The 23,690-nt window shown below is 38.3% G+C and overlaps 3 protein-coding genes and 1 long non-coding RNA gene across 4 annotated transcripts; 1 reads left to right on the top strand and 3 right to left on the bottom strand.

Annotated features, from left to right (window-relative positions):
• Positions 1–77: 77 nt before the first annotated feature.
• On the bottom strand, positions 78–7,381 carry LOC120000062 (ankyrin-1-like). Its single transcript, XM_038847930.1, has 6 exons — positions 6,401–7,381; positions 5,832–6,286; positions 3,291–3,579; positions 1,971–2,990; positions 1,137–1,675; positions 78–898 (listed from the first exon to the last, which is right to left on the bottom strand). The coding sequence occupies exons 1-6, from the start codon at positions 7,275–7,277 to the stop codon at positions 260–262; spliced, it is 3,819 nt and encodes a 1,272-aa protein (XP_038703858.1). The 5' UTR covers positions 7,278–7,381; the 3' UTR covers positions 78–259.
• A 1,618-nt stretch (positions 7,382–8,999) lies between these two features.
• Positions 9,000–10,849, top strand: LOC120000394. Its single transcript, XR_005468615.1, has 3 exons — positions 9,000–9,178; positions 9,321–9,384; positions 10,586–10,849. It is a non-coding gene; the product is annotated as an uncharacterized LOC120000394 (long non-coding RNA).
• A 1,920-nt stretch (positions 10,850–12,769) lies between these two features.
• LOC120000061 (protein ACCELERATED CELL DEATH 6-like) lies at positions 12,770–17,171 on the bottom strand. The gene is made up of 4 exons (XM_038847929.1): positions 16,039–17,171; positions 15,194–15,720; positions 14,456–15,066; positions 12,770–13,358 (listed from the first exon to the last, which is right to left on the bottom strand). Exons 1-4 carry the CDS (start codon positions 16,961–16,963, stop codon positions 12,803–12,805), a joined length of 2,619 nt encoding a protein of 872 aa, XP_038703857.1. The 5' UTR covers positions 16,964–17,171; the 3' UTR covers positions 12,770–12,802.
• Positions 17,172–19,578: 2,407 nt separating this feature from the next.
• LOC120000010 lies at positions 19,579–20,409 on the bottom strand. The gene has a single exon (XM_038847874.1). The coding sequence runs from the start codon at positions 20,346–20,348 to the stop codon at positions 19,749–19,751; it is 600 nt and encodes a 199-aa protein (XP_038703802.1). The 5' UTR covers positions 20,349–20,409; the 3' UTR covers positions 19,579–19,748.
• Positions 20,410–23,690: the final 3,281 nt, after the last annotated feature.

Here is a 23,690-nt window from a genome sequence, read left to right as displayed (position 1 = left end):
AGGCATAGTGAGAATAAAAGAAAAGAGGAATACTTGCCAAACAATCTGCATTTCCGCACTCATACTTTACTTTTGTCTTTGTTTCAAGCTCAGAATCTTCAGAAAATAAAATTAAGTGAACGATATCAAATGTTAACAAATTCCAATAATTGAGAGATTTGTGTTTATGAAATCTCTACAGATAACTCTTTCATTTTAACACAGATTTAGTTCTATTAATACAAAACAAATGACGCACAACCATAGCCAATTACTCGTCTCAATAATTGGCAGTATTTCCATTCCCAGTAGCAAATAGCAGTAGACAAAAGGTGTAGTAGAACAGGTAGCGAAGGATGACGTGACGTGAAGAAACTTTAGGAAACAGAGGATAGAACAGCATGAACAGAACCACAAGGAAGAGTGAACCCACAATCAGAACAGCATTGGCAAGCCAATTGAGTCTGCTAACTACAATATAAACACCAGACATGAATGTCAAGGACATCGAAGCTATCGCAACTCCCAGCAATGGCATAGAAAGTTTAAGGGCATTGACTGACAAACGCAGATCATCCAGTTGCCCCCAAATGAGGGCAACAACAACGGTGATGGAGCTATACATAGCTATTGTGTCACAGAAAATGAACATGTGAAACATGCTGCGTCTCAGCATAGTTGCCATGCCCTTATCTAGATCCGAGTTGTATCCACCAGGCATTGTGAATCCTGCAGCAAATGTTACGGTGGCAACAAGCGTTGCAACCAGTATAAGAGTGTTTACTCTGTCCTTAACACCATCAATCTTGGGTGGCTGTCTCTGGTCATTCTTTGTATAAATCTCTTCACTTTCTTCAATTACATTCCACCTTGGAGCTCGTGGTGCTCCTGACTCCTTTAATGCCATACAAGTTAGTCGCTGCAAATGTTGCGAAAAGATCTAATTAAGAAGTGCAGCCATTATTCTTTTGTATTGTCACTAAAATTTGAAATATTCTCTAAGATGAGGAACGAAACTAGCACAACCACCCCATTAAGTAAAAACAAAAAATGCCGGGGCACGTCTATTGATCTGTCTCCTTATAGTCTTGAATCCTATATAAACATATGGATGTCAAGAACATTCTGGAGTCGCTTAGTTTTAATTAGCTGCATACCTTCCTGAAGGAGGGCATTTCGCCGATGTACGCATATGAAGCATCCAAGGCTGTGAAGCCTTCATTGTTGGTCAATTTAAGATCCACTCTCTTATCCCATATTAGAACACTGACCACTTTGGGATGCCAGTGCAGGGTGGCCAAATGCAAGGGTGTATTCCCATTCTTGTCCTTCTGGTTTATTGAGCTACCGAGCTCTGAGGTTTCAAGAACGTAGCGGACTACTTTGACTCTTCCGTTCTTTGCAGCAACATGAAGAATGTTCTGCTCATTATAGGTAAGCATCTCTGCAGGATCTGGACAAAATTTTAGAAGCTCTCTAATCACATCAACATGGCCTTTTATAGCCGCTATATGGAGTGGAAAGAACCCATTGTTGTCCCTTTGAGTAGCAATATGATCATTTTCTCCGAGAAAAAATTTGACAGCCTCAACATAACCAAGACACGCTGCACAGTGAAGTGCAGTTCTCCCAGCGTCATCCCTTAAATCGATGATAGGCGGTACCATTTTCAGCATGTACTTCAGGATATCTGGCACTTGGAAGCATAATAAGGATTCGGATTTTGGACCAAGATTATACAATATATCATGTCTCCAAGTTACGTAAATAATGTGAGATGAGAAACATGTTACCAGAATAAGTTTCCCAATTCCCATTATACATTTTTCTAGTTAGAAAATTCCCTCATATATGGACATGGTCTTTCTTATTTCAAATAACAGAACCATAAAAGCCTATATGTTATGAATTCGACACCACCACATGCAGGTAATGAGTAATTAAATTCCTAACATAGGCAAAAGGAAAGATATGTTGATGAGTGGGATTACCTGTTTCTCTCCTATTGGTGGCAGCATTCACAACAGCGGCATGAATTGGTGACTTTGAATTCAACACTGCATTCCTAGCAAAGGCAGAAGAAGAAATCTGGTTATGATTGGGATTACCTGTTTTCCTCTTTTTGTTGGCAGCATTAAGAACAGCAGTGTGATTCAGTGACTTGGCCAGCACCTCAGCATTAGATAAAGGATCTCCTGTTCCTGAACGAGGCCGAGACTCCAACATAGTTCTAATACATGACATATACCCAGCTTCAGCCGCGAGATATAATGGGGACTCACCTTTTTTGTTTAGAAAGAAGACGACTTCACTGTCACCCTTGAGCAAAGACTGAGCCACAGGTTCGTGGCCATTTATCAATGCCTCATGCAAAGCAGTGTTCCCCTGCTTATTAGGTATTCTTACTGGACAACTATCCTGACCAGAAGACAGATGCTGATTCTTTGTTTGATCATGAATGAGTTCTTTCCTTTTGTTAATTTGTTGGATGAGCGTTTCAACAATAGTATTATGTCCAGCTTTGGCAGCAACATGTAGAGCCGTATCACCTTTTGAGTTGGTTTTCTTGAGAATGTCTGGATAATCATCACCTGTCAGCATTGTTACAATGTCTGCATTTCCATGGCTTGCGGCTACATGAAGCAGTGTATTGCTGGAGGGGCTTACACTCTGAAGAATGTCAGATACAGTTAGATTCTTTCTCCCACATACTTTCTTCAGGACATCATTGAATGCAACCACATCGTTCTTCGTAGCAGCTTGGTACATTTCAATGTCCATATATTTAGCTTCTTCTTCTCTAGGCTTAACAACTAAACTGGGAGATGACCGTCCGTTGAACTTTGAGGCTGACTCTTTACTGGATGGATGAAAAATTGAACGCCAGGGATTCGAGTTTTGGAAATTCTCTGCAGAAGGTGTTTTGGAAGAGCCCCAAGTTGGGATATTTCCAGAAGTAGTGCTCCAGTTTTCACTTTCGATTTTCCGGTTCTTCTCCTTAGCAACTCTTCCTGCATCAAAAGGTACTGTCAATTAAGCCCACCTCCCGAAAGATGAAAAACAAATTATTTCACTGCTATAATCATTTAAGAATATAATCAGCTTATAATATAATGGAAGAGCACTCCAAATATATAACCTTTCAAGTCAATCAAGTTCTTGTACTTAAGTGCTATGCGTAGTGGATTATTTCTAGTGAAGTCAAAATGAAAAGCCTATAGAAGCCAATTTCTCCTACACAGTGAATATGTTCATCAATGTTTAAAATGAGTCAGTCCAAGAAAGTTCGCCAGCAAATCTTCATTACGTACCTGATTCATCATCTTGTGCGGCAAACTCGAAGGTCGAGGCTGATGCATTGTTGTCGAAGTTGGAGACTGGTTTGGAAGGATTCCAGTCTACCTTCTGTTTTCCTAACTGAATATTGGAATGTGAACTCTGCATATTTCTTATAATGGACTGTTTGGTTCCTGCAAAATCTCTACTTTCCATTCGCCTTTCTGTCTCCCCACTGGTCGAATACATACCCATTTCAACATCTTCCTCTGCGTCCTGCATTTCCATGGGTTTCTGATCTGCAGCACCAACAGTTGAAACTCTCTTTCAGCAGTCGCTGAAGGTCAACAAAAAGTTATGCTCATCCCAATCGGAGATTTTCGGCCCCAAACTGTTTGGTTGGTTCGGATCGCGCTTCTCTTTCTCGCCTTGCAGTGCTTGTTCACATCAAACTAGGGTTTGAGGAGAGGCTTGGTGCTTGAAAAAGAGGGGAAAGACCGACCCAAACAGAGAGATTCTGCTTGAGTCATGAAGTTGAAACAAATTTTATTGTGAGTGATTTGAAATGTTTGAAATGGAAGAAAAAAAATCCTATCTTTTGGGATGAACCTTATTTGCACCCTTACTTTTGCTAAATACATCATATTCTAAATAAACCTCAATTTAAATTAAAACAATTATAAGTTCACTCCATTTTCTCTTTTTTTTAGATTTTACTACTTGCACCCTGTCCATTGTAGTGGCAGCCATTTCTCTACCCTCCCAACCTTCTCACCTCCGGTGCTCACTTGACCTCCGGTGCTCACCAAGTTGTGCACGAGGTCATCACAGGCAAGTATACAACCGAGAGTCTCGAGGTGTAGGTTGTTGCACCAGTTTGAGAGGAGGTATTTGGGGCATAATTTGTTAAAGGAGGAGGGTTTGGAGTAAGAGACCGAGGAGCAGTGTGGGTTCAAAGCGGAAAGTAAGTGATGATCTTGGTGAGGTAATTGGTGGCTTGAGATCGAGAAATAAAATGGGTAGTGTTGGTTTGAGTAGAAAAGTGGTTGACCGCAACAAAAATGGGGATTTGAAGGAGAAAGATCATGGTGGGGATAAGGTGAGGCAAGGTGATGTTGTTGCAAAATGGGGAAGTGGTAGCTTGAGGAGCATGGCTTTGAGGAGGAGAACAAGCACTGTTGATGAGGTGTTGCAGAGGGCAAAGCCAAAGCAGAAGAGAGACGAGGAAAACGAAGGAAAAAAAGAAATAGTAAAGGGGAATGGTAGGGTCAAGAGGAGTGTGAATAGATGATGAGTTTTTATGATTTTCAGGGTGTACTTAGCAAAAGTTTGGGTGCAAATAAGATTCATCATCTTTTGGTGATGATACATTATATTAACTCGAAGAAAAATTGGCAACAAAGGACACTCTAACTAGGATGAACACTATTTGCACCCGATTTTTTGTTAAGTACACCTTATTTACCTTTTGACAACACACTAGATTGATGTGTACTTAGCAAAAAATCGGGTGCAAATAGTGTTCATCTTTAACTAACCCTTTCAAAAAATATCTACAGCTAAAAATAAAATTTGTGTTTTCAATTTTTAACGTATTTTATTTCGGGAATGGAAAATTGGATTTTTTCTTGAATTTTTGTTTGGATAGTTGGATTATCATGCGAAGAAGTCATGAAAGGAAAACCACTCTTTGCCACGAAGGACAATGCTAGAAACCTCCAAAATATGATCCTAAAAAATTCTTCAAACACATGTGGCATTAAAATAGTCATTCATTACAAACAAATATATATGACCCAATTCACATTCAACACTACACATTAAATGAGGGATTTTGGGGGTCACTTTTTAAGGATCTCAAGTATTATCCTATATTAATTAGTATGGATTTAGACATATTATTGTTTGAAAATTTTGGATGATGATTGATGTTTGTGCTATGATTTTTGATATACAGTATTCTAAATTTAATGACAAACAACGTATAAATAACAAAAAACAAAAAAAATAATTCAGGGGTACTACCCCGAACTCGTCCAATGCCCCTTCATTTTGAATCCTGGCTCTACATTCCAATATGCAGCAATGCAAATCTCAGAGTCTCCTTCAAAGATAATTTGCTCCAATTTGACTTTTCAATGAGCTATCAGCGATCCATGTGTTTTTAAGTAATTTTTGATCGAAATATGAGCTATATGGGGCCTTTGATCGAAGTAATAGAAGCAAGAAAGGTGAGTTTTCTTTCCTTTGCATTCTTCGCGTCTTATGTATTTCATGAAACCTTTACCGAGTGCACTAAATTTCTGTATTTTATACCAGACTCAGACTCAAAAACAAAAACATAAGTTCTGCTGCAGAAACTCAAATTAACATGCATAAATCTTTATTGATGAACTAGGAAGATAAAAGGAAGTCAAATGCAAAATCTGAAGTCGATACATAACGTCTATATCATCTCTCCAGATCACACCTTGAAAGTTAAAACTGTTTCTGTAATCAAACGGACAGAAAAGCACAAGCGAGGATATATACTAAGACAGAGCTAAAGACGCAGTAACTTGAATCATCCTCTTTCAAGCTTCACTGGCCCTAAGAAGATGGACGATTTTGGTACGCCTGTAACGAATGGCCAAGTCCAGGGGTGTGTTCCCATAAGTATCCTTCTGGGTTTTTAGGCTCTCCAGCTGCGATGTTTCAAGAATATCGATTATGTAGCGAACTACATTGAGTCTTCCATTCATGGCAGCTACATGAAGGATGTTCCAGTTGTTGTGGCAAAGCATCTCAACAGGATACGAGCAATAAGGTATCAGTTCCTGGATCACATTGACATGACCTTTCATGGATGCCATATGGATAGGAAATAATCCTTTTTTGTCCCTTTGGGAAGCACAGGCTGGGTATTTGCTTAGCAAGTATTGGACACCTTGAAGATAACCACTCCATGCTGCATAGTGGATTAAATTTCTCCCCCCTTCATCCGTTAAATAAATAAAGTTTGGCTCCTTGTTCAGCATGTAATCCAGGATCTCTGTCATTTTTTAAAGTTGTTGAAGATCATGTAAGATATATATGAATTCAATGGGATGAAATTCTACTATTTAAAACGAGTCATATGACAATAGATTTCAGTGGATCGAATTACCTATGTGCTCCCTTTGCATTGCAACATGTGTTGGAGACTTGGGTTTAGGGCTTTGATCTGGATTAATGAAAGGCTGTATACGATCTTCGCTAACGGTAAAAGGCCAATTAGCCAACATGGCAGCAACACACTGCATAAACCCAGCTTCAGCGGCAAGATATAAAGGGCACTTGCCATCTTTGTTTAAGTAGAAGGAAACTTCAGGATCTTGATTACTCAGAAGTTGAGCCACATCTTGGTGTCCATTGATCAAGGCCACGTGCAAGGCGGTGTTTCCGTCGTTATTATCCATCCTAAGTAAACTGTTGTCCTGACCCAGCTCTGAATCCGTCCCTCTTCCTCCACCATAATTCCGATTATCATACTCGATGAGAGTTGATACTATGTCAAGATGTCCAGCTTTGGCAGCAAGATGCAAAGCCGTATCGCCATTTTCAGAGTTCATGTTGGTCAGGATGGATGGAGATTGATCAGCTATCAGCTTTACAATCTCTACATTTCTATAGCTTGCCGCTTTATGAAGCAGTGTATTGCCTGAGATACATAAGCTCTCAAAAATGTCAGAACAAGTTCGATCCATACGCCTTGATACCCTTTCAAGGACAACAATGAAGTCATTGACATCGGAAGTTGTTGCCTGGAACAGTTCCATGTCCATAGAAGTGACTTCCTCTTCATGATCCAGCAAATCAGAACTTGTGGCGAGCGGTTGGTTCAAGTACGGATCGGATGCATCAAACTCTGGACCATTTAAACCCCATATTCCCTGTTCTGCGATTGATTTGTTGATGCGCCTATTGGGAAGTGAAAATTTTAATGTAGAATTAGTCCTACACATCCTCCTTCGTGCTAAACGAATCTCATAATCAATAAGCATCTCCAATATTGAGAGGGTATAACAAGGTTTTCTTTCTTTTACAACGGGATCGGGAAGGAGAATTGGAACGGGAATATCAAGGATTAAGATGTCTGAAATTTTAGAAAGAAAACTAAATATTTTTATCTGATGAGCTTGTTGACTTGTTCAAATATGACAGTTATTAGCGAAGGTGATATATGTGGGTCCTTTCGAAATTGTCAATCTAAAGAAAAAGTCGCATATGAGATATACTACACGGGACGGTCGTGACCCATTCTTATTTCGTGGGGTCCTTCCGAAATTGTACCAAATGTAGAGGGTAGAATTTACAATAAAAACTTTGTATTATTGAGCCATCAGCAATCTCTGATATGGACAGAAGAATCCAGAAAAGATTTGAGCAGCAATGTGGTACTTGTCAAAACACTCCGACACTCAAGTTAGTATGATAATCAAAAGCCCTTGAAGACAAATAATCAAATGAATGCGTGGAAAGTGAAGATCACTGCAGCAATGATGGAGCTATACATGGCTACTGTGTCACAGACAAGGAGTACGTGGAAAGTGGCTTGTCTTAACATAGTAGCAATAACCTGTTCATCGCTAGAATCATTGTAACCTTCAGGCACTGTGAAACCTGCTGCGAATGTCACCGTGGCGACTAGCATCACAACCACTGAGAGTGTATTTGATATGTCCTTAAATTTGTCTTCATCTTTGTTAGAACTGTTTTCTGCTCTGTCCTTAAAATTTTCTTCTTCTTAATTGTTTTCTTCATGTTTGTCTTTCTTAGAACTCTTCGTGTAGTTTGAGTCTAGATTTGTTATTATTGTAGCTGTATCATTCTCATTCCACCGTTTTGGTGGCCCGAGTGCCTATTTTGACATCTAATTATTTTACCCTCCTGCTAAGGCTCTTGAATATATTCAACGATTCAGATCTCTTAAAAAAAAAAAAATGACCACACAATAGTGTTTAGTTGTTGAAACTTGAAATCACTTTTATAAGTAGACTAATTGGATTGATTGGTTTCATATCTTTTTTTTAAAAAAATGACCACACAATAGCGTGTAGTTGTTGAAACTTGAAATCATTTTTATAAGTAGACTAATTGGATTGATTGGTTGTTCTTGTCTTTTAATTAATTAAAACTTCCCAAGTGGACCAAGTTGGAAGGCCAACGTTAACTATTAAGGGATGCCATATTAATCAATGGCAATGACTTTATTTTTTTTTAATGACCAAGACTTAAAACGATTGCATAATTAAACTTAATGGTCTTATTGTTCGACAAGACAAAATTTACAAAAATAATTCATCTCATAGAGTTCCTGTTACACCCCAAATATTACAAATTTTTATATGGTAAACTCTTTACTGGTGAACATGTAGTGTTGTGTATTGTTATTTACGAGTGTTTAAGTTTAGATAGCTGTATAAATTTTGAGGACGAAATTTTTGTTAAGTGGGGAAGGATGTAATACCCCGTATTTGTGAGACCGTTAAAGCGGACAAGTATCTTTAGTAGTATCATCCATTGAGCCATATAGTGTTATAGATGTGGTAATTGTAAACTTAGAATATTAAAAATAAAAGGGATTAATCATAAGAATATTCAACATAATACATAATGGCCGGATTGTAATTATGCAAGTGGCAGAATAGTAAATACAGAAGGGTCATAATAGTCTTTGAAAAAAAAAATATTAAAACCTAAACCTACAGTGCCCGAACCCCTCCCTCACTCTATTTTCTTCTTCTTTTGTTCTTTTGTTCTTTTCTCCTAAATTACTTGTGCAGCCGTGACTCTCTTCTCCACCATCACCACAACCCCATCCGACCAGCCACCCATACCAGTCACCTCCAGCCACCGGCAACCACCACTCTCCGGAACCATCTTTGAAGGTCTTTAGAAGTTGGTAAGAACTATGATCTCATTATATACAAGTTAATTGAAAATTTGTTAGATTACAAATTTAGGGTATTTGAACCAATTTGGGGTTTTTGTTAAATTAATATTAGACTTGATAAATTAAGTCATAATATGTTATTTATGACTAGGTTGGCTCATTGGATATTATTTGACGTTAATTGTTTGAGCTTGTGAAGTTTGTTTCTACAAGAGGTAGGGGAAACTTCTACCCCCCTTGATAATTCCTTCTATGCCTTGTATTAATTGTAGGGAAACTACCACCCTCTCTAATAATTCTTTGTATATCTTGTATTTAATCCTTTTAGGAAAATTTCTATTCTCTTTGATAATTCTTTTATTCCTTGTATTGAATCATTGTAGGAACTTCCTAAATTCTTAAATTCCTTGTTCCTACAATTGTTTGATTGTTGTCCATGGATAATTGTTGACCTCTATTATTCTTTGTCTTCCTCCATGGACATGTTGTGGCCTAAGCCATTCTTGTGGGTTTAGACCGTCTTGCATCTATCATGTTTTAGTATGAATTTTCGTAACAAAGATGTTGTATAAATACTTTTATTTGCATCAAATTCTTTTAATGCATTAAAGAGGAAAATTGTAAATTTATTCAAGCAAATAATTTGCATATTTTACACCCTTGTGGAGTTCAATGGATGAGGGGTCGGGAGTGACGCCGGGGTTTCGGCCTGGACATTGTGCGACTCCTAGGAGGATCCCAAGTTTATTGGACCGCAAGAGGAGATTTTAGAAAACTGTATTGTAAACTGTTTTGGGTACAACCTAGTTGTAATGGTGTTGCTAAAGTAAATTCTTGTAATGATATAAAAATTATATCATTGGTAAATGTTTTGAAATGTATTGTAATGTGGCATATATTGAGCCAAGTTTTGTGGACAATTGTTGGTTGTGTTGTTCTTGAATCACATTGTTCGGTGTGGGGTGTACAACCCATTATCGGTTTAGGTGTCCGGATATCCTTGTTGTTTGGGGAGTACACTTTCCTTAAATGGATCCTCCCTTGTGTGTGATTGGACCTTACGTGTACTTGTATACACTTGGTCAACGAGTGCTTCGGTGTTTGGTGTGCCTCAATTGTTCTACCTGTTGTTTTAAATATATACAATATTTTAAATGTATATATATGTTGTAAATTGCATTCATTGTTGCATATTCGATATTGTACCTTGTAACCATTTATCCATATTCTTGTTGTCATGTGCCATGTTTATTTTCTATGGCACTTTGAGCGTTGTGAATCTTTATGGGGGCCCGAATCTAGTACGGTTCCTTCTGGTATTGTATTTCTATAGCTCGTTGTTTATCGTTCTATTTTTATTTCTCTACTGGGTCTTTCGCTCATGCCTTCTTTTCTTTCTTTTCTTCCCCCCCTCAGGTCAGGAAAATGTTCAAGATCGACTGCCGGAGGCGTGACAGTGCGGTGTAGCCTGTGTTTACTAGATGTCTATTTCCTTACCTTTATTTAGGATGGTTAGACGTTTAAATTGTTGAATGTCATGTATGACTCAATCACCTTCGACTTGAGCAATTGCTTGTTTCCGCTACGATATGGACCATTGAGGTCTTAATTAGTATGGTAGTATTGAATTGTGTTATGGAGGCTTAATGCCATTGGAGTCCTCTTTAGGACAATTGTTTATTGTTGTGCAGGATGGCGCATTGTTCTATAAAGTTGCGCCCCGTCTGTCGAATTTGTATATGTGTTTTTCCTATCTCACGACCCCACCCAAAACGGGGCGTGACAGTTCCAAAAAAGAATCTTAAATCCGGTGGATCTATGTAGCTTTCACGGAGCATCATGTGTGAAATATCAAATATCTAGTGGGGAAAGAAAAGCAAGGTTTGTCCTTGTAATATCTGGACATAAATGTACTGTTTACTTTACATTACGAGGAGTAGTGCATGCACACTTGCTAACAGTGAAGATGAGGTTGGGTTAACAAAAATGAAAAAGAAAAATGTTTCTTGGAAGGCTATTGAAAGAGAACGGAGGGAGTAATGTTGTGCGTTTTGGGCTATTGTTGGATATTTGCAAGCATGTGGGCTTCAGGGCATTTAGAAGCCCAACCACTATTGGGTTTTAAGAATACAAATTTGGGCCCACAGACTCATCAGTCTTCAGAGGTGTGAACTCTCTCTCATCAAGGACAGCCATTCCTTGCTAATTCATCAGTCATCACCAATAGCTTTCAGGGCTTGCACAAGATCAAAGCTTCTGAGTTCTGACCCATCATACCTACTACTTTGTGATCATCTAGAACTAAATTGTCCCACAATATTGATTCCAATTTTGTGGCCGACCCTTTGTTGCCCGAGTTGGGAATTGAATCCAAGAACCAAAATTTGAAATCAGGAGTTTGATTCCTGCCGTGTTATCTTGATGAGGACCACCAACAGTTAGCCAAGTCGTTTCCTTTGTAGAAATTAGAGTAGGGACGAACGACGGGAAAAAGTCTGAGGATAGCACGGAGCAGTGACTTCAATAAGTAATCGATATCCTCATTGGCCCGCGGTCTCTCGGCTTCCCATTGAAATTGAGGGAAGTTTCGCTCAACATTCATGTGAGGCTAGCTCAATTTTCTTCGGTGGCTTGTTAATTTTGGTTGTTTAAAAGTTGAAGGGCTAGGGTTTTTCTTGGGCTTTATGGATCTGACCCAATTCTAGAATCTCACGATTTGTTGAGGCAAACCTTGGTGCTCGGGCTGAATCGTTGAGCCTGAGGCTTGTGAGCATTGGGGCTGTGGGCCCTTATTGGTTCTTTAGTTTGTCTAGGCCATGGGCCTATATAGGCAAAAATTGGGCCTTGGACAGCAATGGCGTAAATCGCAATTGACCCATCACGTTGATTGTTGACCCGTGGAGTCTCTAGTTTGGGTCATGGACTATCTTAAAGCTAGTATTGAGCTTGGGTCATTGCCCGTGTACCATTTTTGGCCTCAACAAAGACTAGTTTCAAGATTGAAGAGGGACAGAAATTGTGTTGACTCGGTATCCAGGGAGATTTCCGTATGTATATCAATTGAATTCCACTATTCATGTGCCAGCACATCCATAAAGAACTCTGTCATCAGCAAAAAGAGTAAATTGTGTAGGGCCACCTCTGCACATCTCGAATCCTTTCAGCTTATACTCTTTAAGTTCTGCTTTAAAGAGAAGTTTGGACAGTACTTCCTAGCACAAAATCAATAAAGGGGATATGAGAAAATTAGAGTAAGTTGAACAATAGATTTTAGCTGTAGATGAGTCTAGCACAATTCATTGATTGTGTTCATGCAAAGCTGCAAGCAATTCAATAATTCAGTAGTGGAAAAAAGAAGAAGATGATTATTGCTATGTAAGTTTATTGGAATACAATCTTACATTACGAAACTACGAACATTGCTTAATTTAGGTAGTCATTCCGTTTGCTGATACAACAATGTAACAATATCTAAAATATCATCTATCTTACAAATACATAATCTAAATTCAAAGCAGACGACCATCACGACCAGCGTTATAGTTTATACAAACATCAGCATCAACAAGAGTCGTTGAATGCATATATTAACGAGGCAAACCAGTTACAAATCGTAAAGAATTCGATGAGACTCTAGTCTCCAATGAACGAGAAGCACAGAAGAAGGAATGACAGCGCAATAGTCGACTGGAAGCACAAACCCAAACCCAAAATATGTTTGGCAAGCCAATTTAGTTTACTTACCACTACATATATACCAAAAATATAGGCAAAGGACATCATATTTAACGCAAGAGCCAGCGATGGCAATGCTAATTGATAAGCAAAAGACACCAAATTTTCCCCACCTAATTGCGCCCAAGTGAAGATCATTGCAGCAATGATGGAGCTATACATGGCTACTGTGTCGCAGACGATGAATGCATGGAAAGTGACTCGCCTCAACATAGTAGCAATGCCCTGTTCATCGCCTGAGTCATTGTAACCTCCAGGCGCTGTGAAACCTGCTGAGAATGTCACCGTGGCGACTAGCGTTGCAACCACTAAGAGTGCATTTGATATGTCCTTAAATTTGTCTTCATCTTTGTTAGTACTGTTTGCTCCGTTGTTGGTTGGCTTCCCAGTTGGAGATGGTTTAACTCCAGACTTCTTTGTTAGTACTGTTGTTGTTGCATTTTGGGTCGATCCACTTGATGTTCTCACCATTCAAGTTATGTTAGGGTATGGGCTTCCTTTTGTATGCTCCCATCTGCTACTAGGGAAAAGGGATTTGAATCAAAATGAGCAATTTCACCTTCTAACAATACGTTGATTTCAAGTCAATATGCTGTTGAAAATCTAGGTTTAGTGGAATTGGGATTTCAAGGGTGATGGGGAGGGATTGAAATCAAAAGATAAAGGGAAAGGAAATAGAACCAACTCCTTGAACAGGAACTAAAGCTCCATTAGCCGTCCCTACCAAGGGCTTGTTTTTCATTTAATTGTTGAATATGTCGAATCCCTCCATTTTTTATCCAGATTCTTATGCTCCATTATCTGCCTTTCTTGAATGATTCCTATATTTCAAACTTTCAATATAACGTTACTTAAACAATCGCGAAATTTGATGAGCAGGCAAAGAAGCCATGTTTTCTAGGAATTTCGTCGGAGATGGAGTCTTTTTGTCGGAGATAATTGTCGGAGGCAGAGGCATATCTAGATTTTTTTTTAAAAAAAATAGTCATGTGTCACCATTCGATAGGTTACATCCATATGCACGCCACATCAGAAATGAAGAAATAAAAAAAAATATACTTAACTGCGAAATCAGTTATTTTTAACAGGCTTTTAATAGAAGGATTGACATTTATCATTCTTGTAAGTACAAGGGTTTTTTTGATCCAAAACAACGTTGAACGACTTTTTTGAACCAAAAGACAAAGTACGAGGGCCAATTTCATACTTATCCCAAAAAAATAAGAGGGGTATATATGAGGAAATTGGAGTATGTTCAACAATCACTTGTGATAGTTTTTAGCTGTGGGTGAGTCTAGCACAGTTCATCGATTGTTCCATGTGAAGTTGCAAACAATTTAATAGTTCAGTACAGAACAAAAGGATTGCTATATAAGTTTATTACAAAACAATCTTACATTATGAACTAACAACACCACTTAATTTAGGCAATCACTCCGTATGCTGATACATAATGTAACAATAACTAAATATCATCTATCTTACAACTACACAATCTGAGTTTGAAACATAAGACATTCACAACCAAAGTTCTACAAACATCAACATCATCAACCGGAGTCGGTGAATGTATATATTATCGAGGCAACCCAATTACAAATCTTAAGGAGTACGATGAGACTCCAGTCTGCAATGACAGAGAAGCACAGTAGAAGGAATGACAGCACAATAGTAGACTGAAAGCACAAACCCAGACCCAAAACAAGTTTGGCAAGCCAATTTAGTTTACTTACCACCACATATATACCAAAAATAAAGGCAAAGGACATCATATTTAACGCAAGAGCCAGCGATGGCAATGCTAATTGATAAGCAAAAGACACCAAATTTTCGCCACCTAATTGCGCCCAAGTGAAGATCACTGCAGCAATGATGGAGCTATACATGGCTACTGTGTCGCAGACGATGAATGCATGGAAAGTGGCTTGCCTCAACATAGTAGCAATACCCTGTTCATCGCCTGAGTCATTATAACCTCCAGGCACTGTGAAACCTGCTGCGAATGTCACAGTGGCGACTAGCGTTGCAACCACTAGGAGTGCATTTGATATGCCCTTAAATTTGTCCTCATCTTTGTTAGTACTGTTTGCTCCGTTGTCAATTGGCTTCCCAGTTGGAGATGGTTTAACTCCAGACTTCTTTAGCACCATTACTGTCAGGCGCTGCAACATACCAAGTGAATAACTAAGTAGTGTAACAAATATTTGTTGAACAACAGTTATCAGGGTATGAACTTTTAAGAGAAATGGGGTTTGATAATATCGGTAGTTTAGTTTTATTCGCCGATACCCGAAAGAAAAATCGCTCGTTGAGATATCTGCAAGCATCGAGTGCTGTCCAGTCTTTATTGTTGAGCAATTTCTTATCCACTCTGCTGTCCCTTGTTAAGAGAATGACGCATACTGGATCACAACCGATGGCGGCCAAGTGCAGGGGTGTATTTCCATCCTTGTCTTTCTGGTTTATTAGCTTCTCCAACTCTTGAGTTTTAAGAACATATGAAACTACATTGATGCAAGCATTCTTTGTAGCAGAATGTAGAATGTTCTGGTAATTATGGCTAAGCATCTCTGCAAGATGTAGGCAATGGGGTTGGAGCTCTTTAATCACGTCAACATGATTTCTTGCTGCTGCAGAATGAACTGGAAAGAATCCATCATTGTCCCTTTGAAAAGCAGCTTGAGGATCTCTCTTTAGGAAGCACTTGACACCTTCAAGATAACCAAAATATGCTGCAGTGTGAAGTGCACTTCTCCCTTCTTCATCTCTTAAATCGATGAACTTTGGCTCCTTATCCAACATATAGTTCAGGAGATCTACCATTTCAAACACAAAGAACACTCAAGATTCAGGAAATCCAGACTATCTATCTATCTATATACCTATACATATATAGTTTGTGTTGGATTGGGTTTGACACTCCCAACTCATATACAAGGAGAACTACCCTATAAAATACTCATTTATATTTTGATAATCTAGAGGTTCGAAACAGAGGATGAAGTTTTAGGTATTAATTGCTATGAAACAAGCATCTATATAGTTGGATCTTCATATAAACATATGATTTCTTGATCATTTCAAGCGTTTCTACACAAACATGTTACTGATAGTATAATTGGAGAATATATTACCTGAATTCTTTTTGTTAGCAGCATAAACTACAGCAGCATGTATGGGTGACTTCACTTGCAGCACACCATCTTGTTTGGTTGCTTCATCATTCTTCTGATAATCTCCAACCTCATCATTCTTCTTCGTGTTGTTCTTTTCATCTCCAACCTCATCCTTGTTCTTCATGTCCTTCTGATCATCTACAACCTCAACGGCCGATGGAGAGATTTGATAATCTTTGGCAGTACTATTCTGACAGGGCCAAGTATATCTCTTATATGCTTCTGACTCCATCATAGCTTTCACACATTCAGAGTACCCAGCTTCTGCAGCTAGATACAGAGGAGACTTACCTTCCTTGTTCACACAAAATGAAACATCCGGATCTGCATTAATCAAATCTATAACCCACTTATCGTGGTGTCCATGTATCAACGCCTCGTGCAAAGCTGTGTTCCCATCCACATTACTCATTTTAAACAAATTCTGATCTTCATCATCATCGGAACATGCAGACTCCTTTTGTAGTTTAATTAGACTTAACACAATGTCTGACTTTCCTGCTTTTGCAACAGTATGAAGAGCTGTTTCACCTCTTAAGTTTGTCTTCTTAAGCGTTGGTGGAGACCGTGGAGCTATTAGTTCTACAATGTTTTTACTACCATGGATTGAAGCTACATGAAGTAATGTGTTGTGAAATGGACTTACAGTCTCAAGAATTGATCGCATAGTCTGCTCCTGCTTCTCTGAAAGTTCATCAAGCACCTCTTTGAATTTTTTCACATTGTCCTCGGTAGCAGCTTTCTGAAGTTCAATGTTCATGTAATCACAACTTGAGACTGAATTTGTCACGCCCATGCTAGGCAATGATCTTGTCGTCTTTAGATCCTCGGTTGTGCTGCTATTGCCCCTCTCAAGATCAACCTCTGTGTCACTCTTTGCCATGTTTTGGTACCCAAATGTTGATATCTTTCAATCTTGTTTGTTTAAGGTAGACACTCCTCTGGTTCATGGTTCAGACTTATATAATACTTCAACAGTAAGAAAATATTATAGAACGACCAAGACTGAAAAAAATTGCATGATTGAACTGTCTTGTAGTATAGCAAAGAAAAATCTTAAACCAAGGGGGTCTGTATGTACCACACATGGGAAAATATTATAGAACGACCAAGAGAAAATATTATAGAACGACCAAGACTTAAAAAAATTGCATGATTGAACTGTCCTGTAGTATAGCAAAGACAAAATCTTAAAGCAAGGAGGTCTATGTAGGGTAAGAGGGGGCTGCTGTAGATTTTCAGCAGCCCATGTTGTAATTTCATTACAGTTTCGAGTGATTTTTTTTTAATTTCAAAAAAATTATATTTATATTTTGATCGTTTATACGAATCCAACGATATATCATTTGTTCGAAACAAAAATCAAATCTAACATAAAAATGACATAACAATTCTAAACCGTTGAATATAAACTCAAAACATTTGATGTTTCGATCACGATGAATTTGATTTTTGTTTCGAACAAAAAATATATCGTTGGATTCGTTAGACTGAATATTACACATATATAATTTTTAAAAAATAAATAAAATTTTTTTACTACCTCAAATGTGCTACAACGGGGCGGCTGTAGTTTTTACTACGGCAGCCCCCAAACACCCGTCTATGTGTACCACACATGGGACCATCACAATCTGGGTAATGAGTATTTCTAGATTCTAGTGGAAAAAAGCACCAAGATTTACCTAACTCCTTCAAATCATGATTAAACTTTTTTCTTTTTTTGTGGGCTGTCTTGCCTCTCTTTTGGAACTAAGGAAGTAGACAATGCCATTGTGTAGGTGGAAATTCCACTTTCAGATAAAGTAATATTAAAGAAAGGACTTTCATTGCCATAAAAGATGACTTAGAGACCTACGTCTACATAGCACATACATGAATAATGAATAATGAATTTAAAAAGACTACAAAGGGTCTGCTGAAGACTGACAATGATTGGCCTAGATATTAAATATGATTTGGACTTGAGCTTTGGTGTTTAGATGGGATTTGTTTAGACAGAGCCCACATTACTCCATATATTATTCATTTCTAGCGGGTGGGTGGGGATGCAACCAGTCCATTGGACTCTCAAGGCCCATTGAGCAAGGTTACTTATGGGCAAATAAGCCCACCTTAACGCTTTTGAGTTTTGACGACACGACTCTGTTAAAGGTCCAAGAATTGAAACATCAATTATTTTTGCAGCCATAAATGTTAAAATTGATTATTTTTATTTAATAACTAATATTGCGTATGAGTGGAAATACTCCTCCATATAAAATACTAATCTGAATCTAACTGTACAGTAGAAACACACAATAGAAGAAACGCCATGGATTGCGATCCACTAATTATAATTAAGACAAATTTCACTATTTTTAGTACAAATATGTATAATTACATCAAATAATTGAATATGTACAGATAAAAACCGGATATGAAAAATCAAATAAAAAGAACACTTGAATGAATAGTTGAAACAAACAAATACATCAAATCAAAAGACATGTACAAAGTACAATCTTAATAATTATTTTTTATGTAATTACTCCATTTGATGTAATAGAGATTATTGAAGACTAGTATATCACTTTAAACATATTAGGCTCCGTTTGGATGAGCGGATACAACTTTGTATAGTATAAAATTATCTTTTAACAAATTTATTGGGTGTTTGGACGATTTTTAAAATACTCGAGATAGTATAGCTTTATACAAAAGTGGTTCTTATACGATGTCGATCGTATAATATTAAAACACCTCCAATTCATTTTTATTTTATACGAAGCGTTTAGTATAAAAAATAACATGCAAATGAGAAAAAATACCCTTACTTTCATTTTAATTGAGGGTAATCCAGACATATTATCAAAAATCTTATACTATAAAAGCATAATATCATATTATTTTCAAATATTGGATAGGATTAAATTATACATTAACTTATATAATGATTAAATTATATATTAGATAAAAAAAATTATATTATTTTATAGGGAGTTCCAAAAGAAAGCTTAGTATCTATTAGTATAGGTCTAAAGAAAGTAAAAATAAATCAGTATTTAGATTCTCCCTAAATTTGGGTGATTGATTGCCTACAGCGATGCAAATTTCAGTCTCTTTCATCGCTTCAATTTGGCAACTCAATGTCTATACTGCTCACTCCATTGATGCAACTCGCAGCTGTAACACTAAATCACCTTCCTCTCCATGTGACTCTAATAATTAGTCTCTGTATCATTTTCCTCCCTCTGTGTGCTAAAGGCCGTTCATCTCCAGACCATTTTGTTCCCTCTCTGTACGAAAGGCTGTTCATCTCTATGTGACTCTCTAATAATTCCTCCCTCTGTGTACGAAAGGCTGTTCACCTCCATGTGACTCTTTGTCTCGATTGACCTCACCTCCCTCACAGTACGAAGGGTTTGATATCGAATATATTATTGTGGGTTTTTTTTTTAACGTAATCCACCCAGCTAATCATTGGAGATAAACAGTGCAGTATTGTAGATGATGAAATATTAAAATGTTGTTTTCATTCCACATCAATGGTGCTGATGAGAGCAATACAACTTGAATGAATACAATTCTCAAGTACGTAGACCCGAATAAACACTCAAACAGACGCATGCAATTAATGTTACAGCCACTTGATCATATTGATCCAACAAGTCTTTCTATTGTTGCTGTTATTTTTTTTGCCTCAGAAGAGCAAATCCTTTCCCAAAGTTTTCAACAATGTAGCATACAAGAAATACAGCCATGTAAAAGAGTCGTAAGAGCATATGCTTGATCCTGGATGGCATAACCAGTGGAACCAAAACCACCGAGAGGAAAGGAATAGACAAGGCTTCTATGATAACAACAATTGATTGAAATGTTGGGTATTTGTTAAATTCTGTAAGTACTGCAGCTAAGAATGCGAAGCAAAGCATGAAGAGTGAACCTCCAACAAGGCATGAGGCAGCCCAAGCCGCCAGAGATGCTGTGTTAATATCAACTTGTTGCGCCCAACACAATGTCATTGCTGCAATTAAGGCCATATTCATAGCTATAGTGTCGCAAATCACAAATGCATATCTCCATTTTTTTGTTTCTTTTTCTGAATCGCCATCAGGTACATCGACTGAAGCAGTAAATGTTGCACCAGTAACTACTGTTGCTACAACAATAAGACTGTTGATCTTTGCTGAAACCTCTTCCTTACTTGGTGGCTGAGCTTGAATGCGTAGGTTATCAGATAAAGGTACAGGAGGAGCCGCATATTGTAAGATAGATAGAGTCATCATCTGCACAAAAAAGGTTAGTTTTAGGCAACATCATGTAATCAAGTAGTACTAAATTGTCAATTCTTACCTCATCGAGTAAGGGAGAATTTATAATCATACTCTAATAGTATGATTGCTGCACAGGTGAGCACGTGACCCAATGGTAGAATTACGTGGCTGCATCTACTATAAGGGTTTAGTTGTTTACTTTTTTTATATTCTAACAATTAAAACATTATGACTAGTATGTTAATAACAAGATCTTGCATACCCTCTCATATGATTCTCGGAGTTTCCATCCTGATGAGGTAGATTTCTGATGCAGATGGGAGTTGGAATAGGAGTTGCTATGGGTCCAAGTCAGAAGCCCATGAAGCTTCTCTAGAAGCCAAGCCCAGTCCAAGCTAATAGCAATATATGCAACCTGAAGACTGGTAATAGGGCACTTTGGATGATGCTTGAATTTTCGTTCTCTTTATTACTGTTTAGCTTTCCTTCTGAGAGTGATTCTCGACCTATCTTTCATGAGAGTGAATCTCATCTTCCTGAGAGAGAGTCTCAGTTCTTGGTTGTATTTGAGTTATCTGTCTTGTAATTCCTTTGGAATTGTTATCCACATATATATATATCAGCTGTTAGTTGGACCAATTTCTTTGTGCTGTTGAAGACCCATACTCTGCTTGCATCAATTTTGGTATCGAAGCATTAGCGTGTGCTTGCCATGAGTACCACACGCCGCAGCTGGTCATATGACGCAAACAACTTGCACATTGAGCAGTGCCTTGAAGCCCTGGTCCGACGACTGGACCTGTTGTCCGAAAAAGTCGACATTTTATGGGAGCATACTTTTCCTTCTGCCTCTGGTGTTCAAGGTCCATTGCTCCATGAAGATTTTGCGGTGGAGTCCTCCACTCAACTAAAAGGGGGCAGCGTTGAGGATGAGCTTTCTTCTCCAAATGAGGGGTTTAGTACACCTTTTGTTGATGGTGAGAAGGACCGTTTGGAAGCTGCATACACTCGAGGTACCACTCTAACAATAGATCACGGTAAAAAGTTTGAATGTTTTAAGTTACCTTTTGAGTTGCTACCAAGTGCACACAAGGTTTTCGACGAATGGCCTCAACTGGGTATGAAACCTTGTACAATTTCCTTTATGTATTATGTGCAATATGAGGGTCAAAGAGGATTCTTACCCCCTACTTTTGATCCTGGTACACAAGCAAAATGCGATATCCCCAAACGTTGGCTGCAATTCATGAGTATACATGTTGAAGGTCTGCACTTGATAATGCCAATTTCAGAATTTTTAACTGCCATGGAAAATGTTGCAGAAAGTATTTCTCGACGAAAGAACTGTCACGCTACAAACCAGTTTCTAGAGGGTGTTCTAGTGCTAATAGTTTGTGAAGTTGCCTCTTCAAAAGGTTTTCAAGTTTTTAGGACAAAGGACTTAACACAGTTTCTTGGTAGCCGTATTGTTGGGGAGGAAGTAAATTTAGGTGAATTGGGAGTTGAGGTTCTGCAATCTGACACTTATTTTCATTTTCTATTTGGTGGAGAATTAATTACCATGACATTGCTGCTTGTGGGAAAATTCGTAAACTTCGCCTATAGTAGGACTTTCGCATTCTCTTATGATTTGTGCTTTGAAGAGATTGGGGATGAAGTTGATGTTACTGTGACTAAGAAGATAGGGGAGGGGGTCGCATTATTTCTTGACAAGATTGGTGTAATTTTTGCTTTGCTTTGGACAGAAGCTACAGTCACCACTAGCAAAAACATTCATCAAAGCACCAGTACGGTACTCTGCCATTCTCTTAACAACTTTTTGTGGGTGATATATCCTCTTTCTAGGGAACCTAAGAAAAGAATCCTTGCTGGTGTAAATACTATTTGTGACGGATTTGTTGACGTAAGTTGTGATCTTAAGTTGCAAAGTAATGGGATATCTACTTATGTTGAGTCAAGTACTTCTGGGATTACTAACTTGTCTGTGCCGGCTAAGCCAATATCTTTGGCAACTGCTTGTAATAGCATTGTGGGTCCTGCTCCAGGCAAAATAGCATTGCTTACAAGTGGTATTAAGAAGTGGACTGCATGTGATCTTAGGAAAGACAAGTTAGCCTTGCATCCATGTGTTTTCTTTACTTCCGGCTCTGTGTTTTATCAAGTCCTAGTTCTTTGGAACTTTGTTGTTTCTGGAGATGACTTGAACTCTGAGAACATGCTAAACCCACTCCTTATTCTAGTTGTTTTCATAAGGCATGAAGATCCTTGTATGATTGAGTATGGCATGAGTATGCATGGTACCCATCTGTTAGTCAATTTGGCTTTGTTTGATCTATGTTTCATTGGTCTACTTCACATCTTGGATGAAATGATATCCTATCAATGGGAGCCAGGAGGCAACGTTTGGACTTATGAATATTACACATGTGGGGAACTAATCCCATACCTTGCAAATTATGAGAATTTACATGTCCTGGACGTGAGTCCATGGTCCAACTATCTTTTTGAAGGCAAAAGTGGAAGGCTTGCAACTCTGGAAGCATGTTTTGGTGGCTATGTTAGTGGTCATACTTTCCTTGTGGTTTCTCTAGGGACCACTCATATGGTTGGTTTGTTTGAAAGAATTGATAAATGTGGTGCGTTGGTGTTACCTTGTAGCTGTGAAGAATTCATTCTTGAATTTGATATGTACTTCCGGGAAATGGAAAGTGTTAATACTTTTCTTGAGGGGAGTGAGGCTATTATAACAAATATGTTTATGGTTGTTGCTTCACCAAAAAGGTACTTGGGGTTTGCACAAGTGAGGCGTTGTGTGTACAGTGAAGGCAAGGTGGTGCATCATCATAGAACTCAAGTCTGCCTTCTGGGAGAGAAACATAGCTCTGTTTTAAAACCCAAATGGGTGAATCAAGTTCAAGTTGGTGCTTCTCATAATCTGGTGAAACAAGTCGCGGCTGTAAACACATTCCTTTTTGATTTGGGTGGTGGTGTTCTGTTGAGGCCTTGCATTTGTCCGATCGAAGTATGGCTTAGTGAATATCTTGACTATCAATCACCGGAGACGAATGTTTCAAGGGTGGTGGGAAGGGTGCAAATAGGAAGCCCAAGTGGAAGGGCTTGCGCTGTTGTTACTCTTTATGTTAGGAATCCGAGACTGTTGATCAGTAGCGCTCATTTGTGGGCTTCATTCTTTAAGTTTGAGGCTTTTCCTAAAGTGTATGAGAGGATCACTGCAAATGACATTTTCCCAACAATGCTGAGTCAATCGGAGGTACCTATCAAGATTATTGGCCATCATGGCGTGAAACTTGTATGTGAAGTTCTTGATAGTGAGTTTGATGGCATTATGGGTAT

This window comes from Tripterygium wilfordii, chromosome 6 (genome assembly GCF_013401445.1).
Source record: "Tripterygium wilfordii isolate XIE 37 chromosome 6, ASM1340144v1, whole genome shotgun sequence".
In the NCBI taxonomy this organism is placed as follows: domain Eukaryota; kingdom Viridiplantae; phylum Streptophyta; class Magnoliopsida; order Celastrales; family Celastraceae; genus Tripterygium; species Tripterygium wilfordii.
Note: the sequence above shows the minus strand (reverse complement) of the source record. Positions and strands in the feature narration are given on the sequence as shown.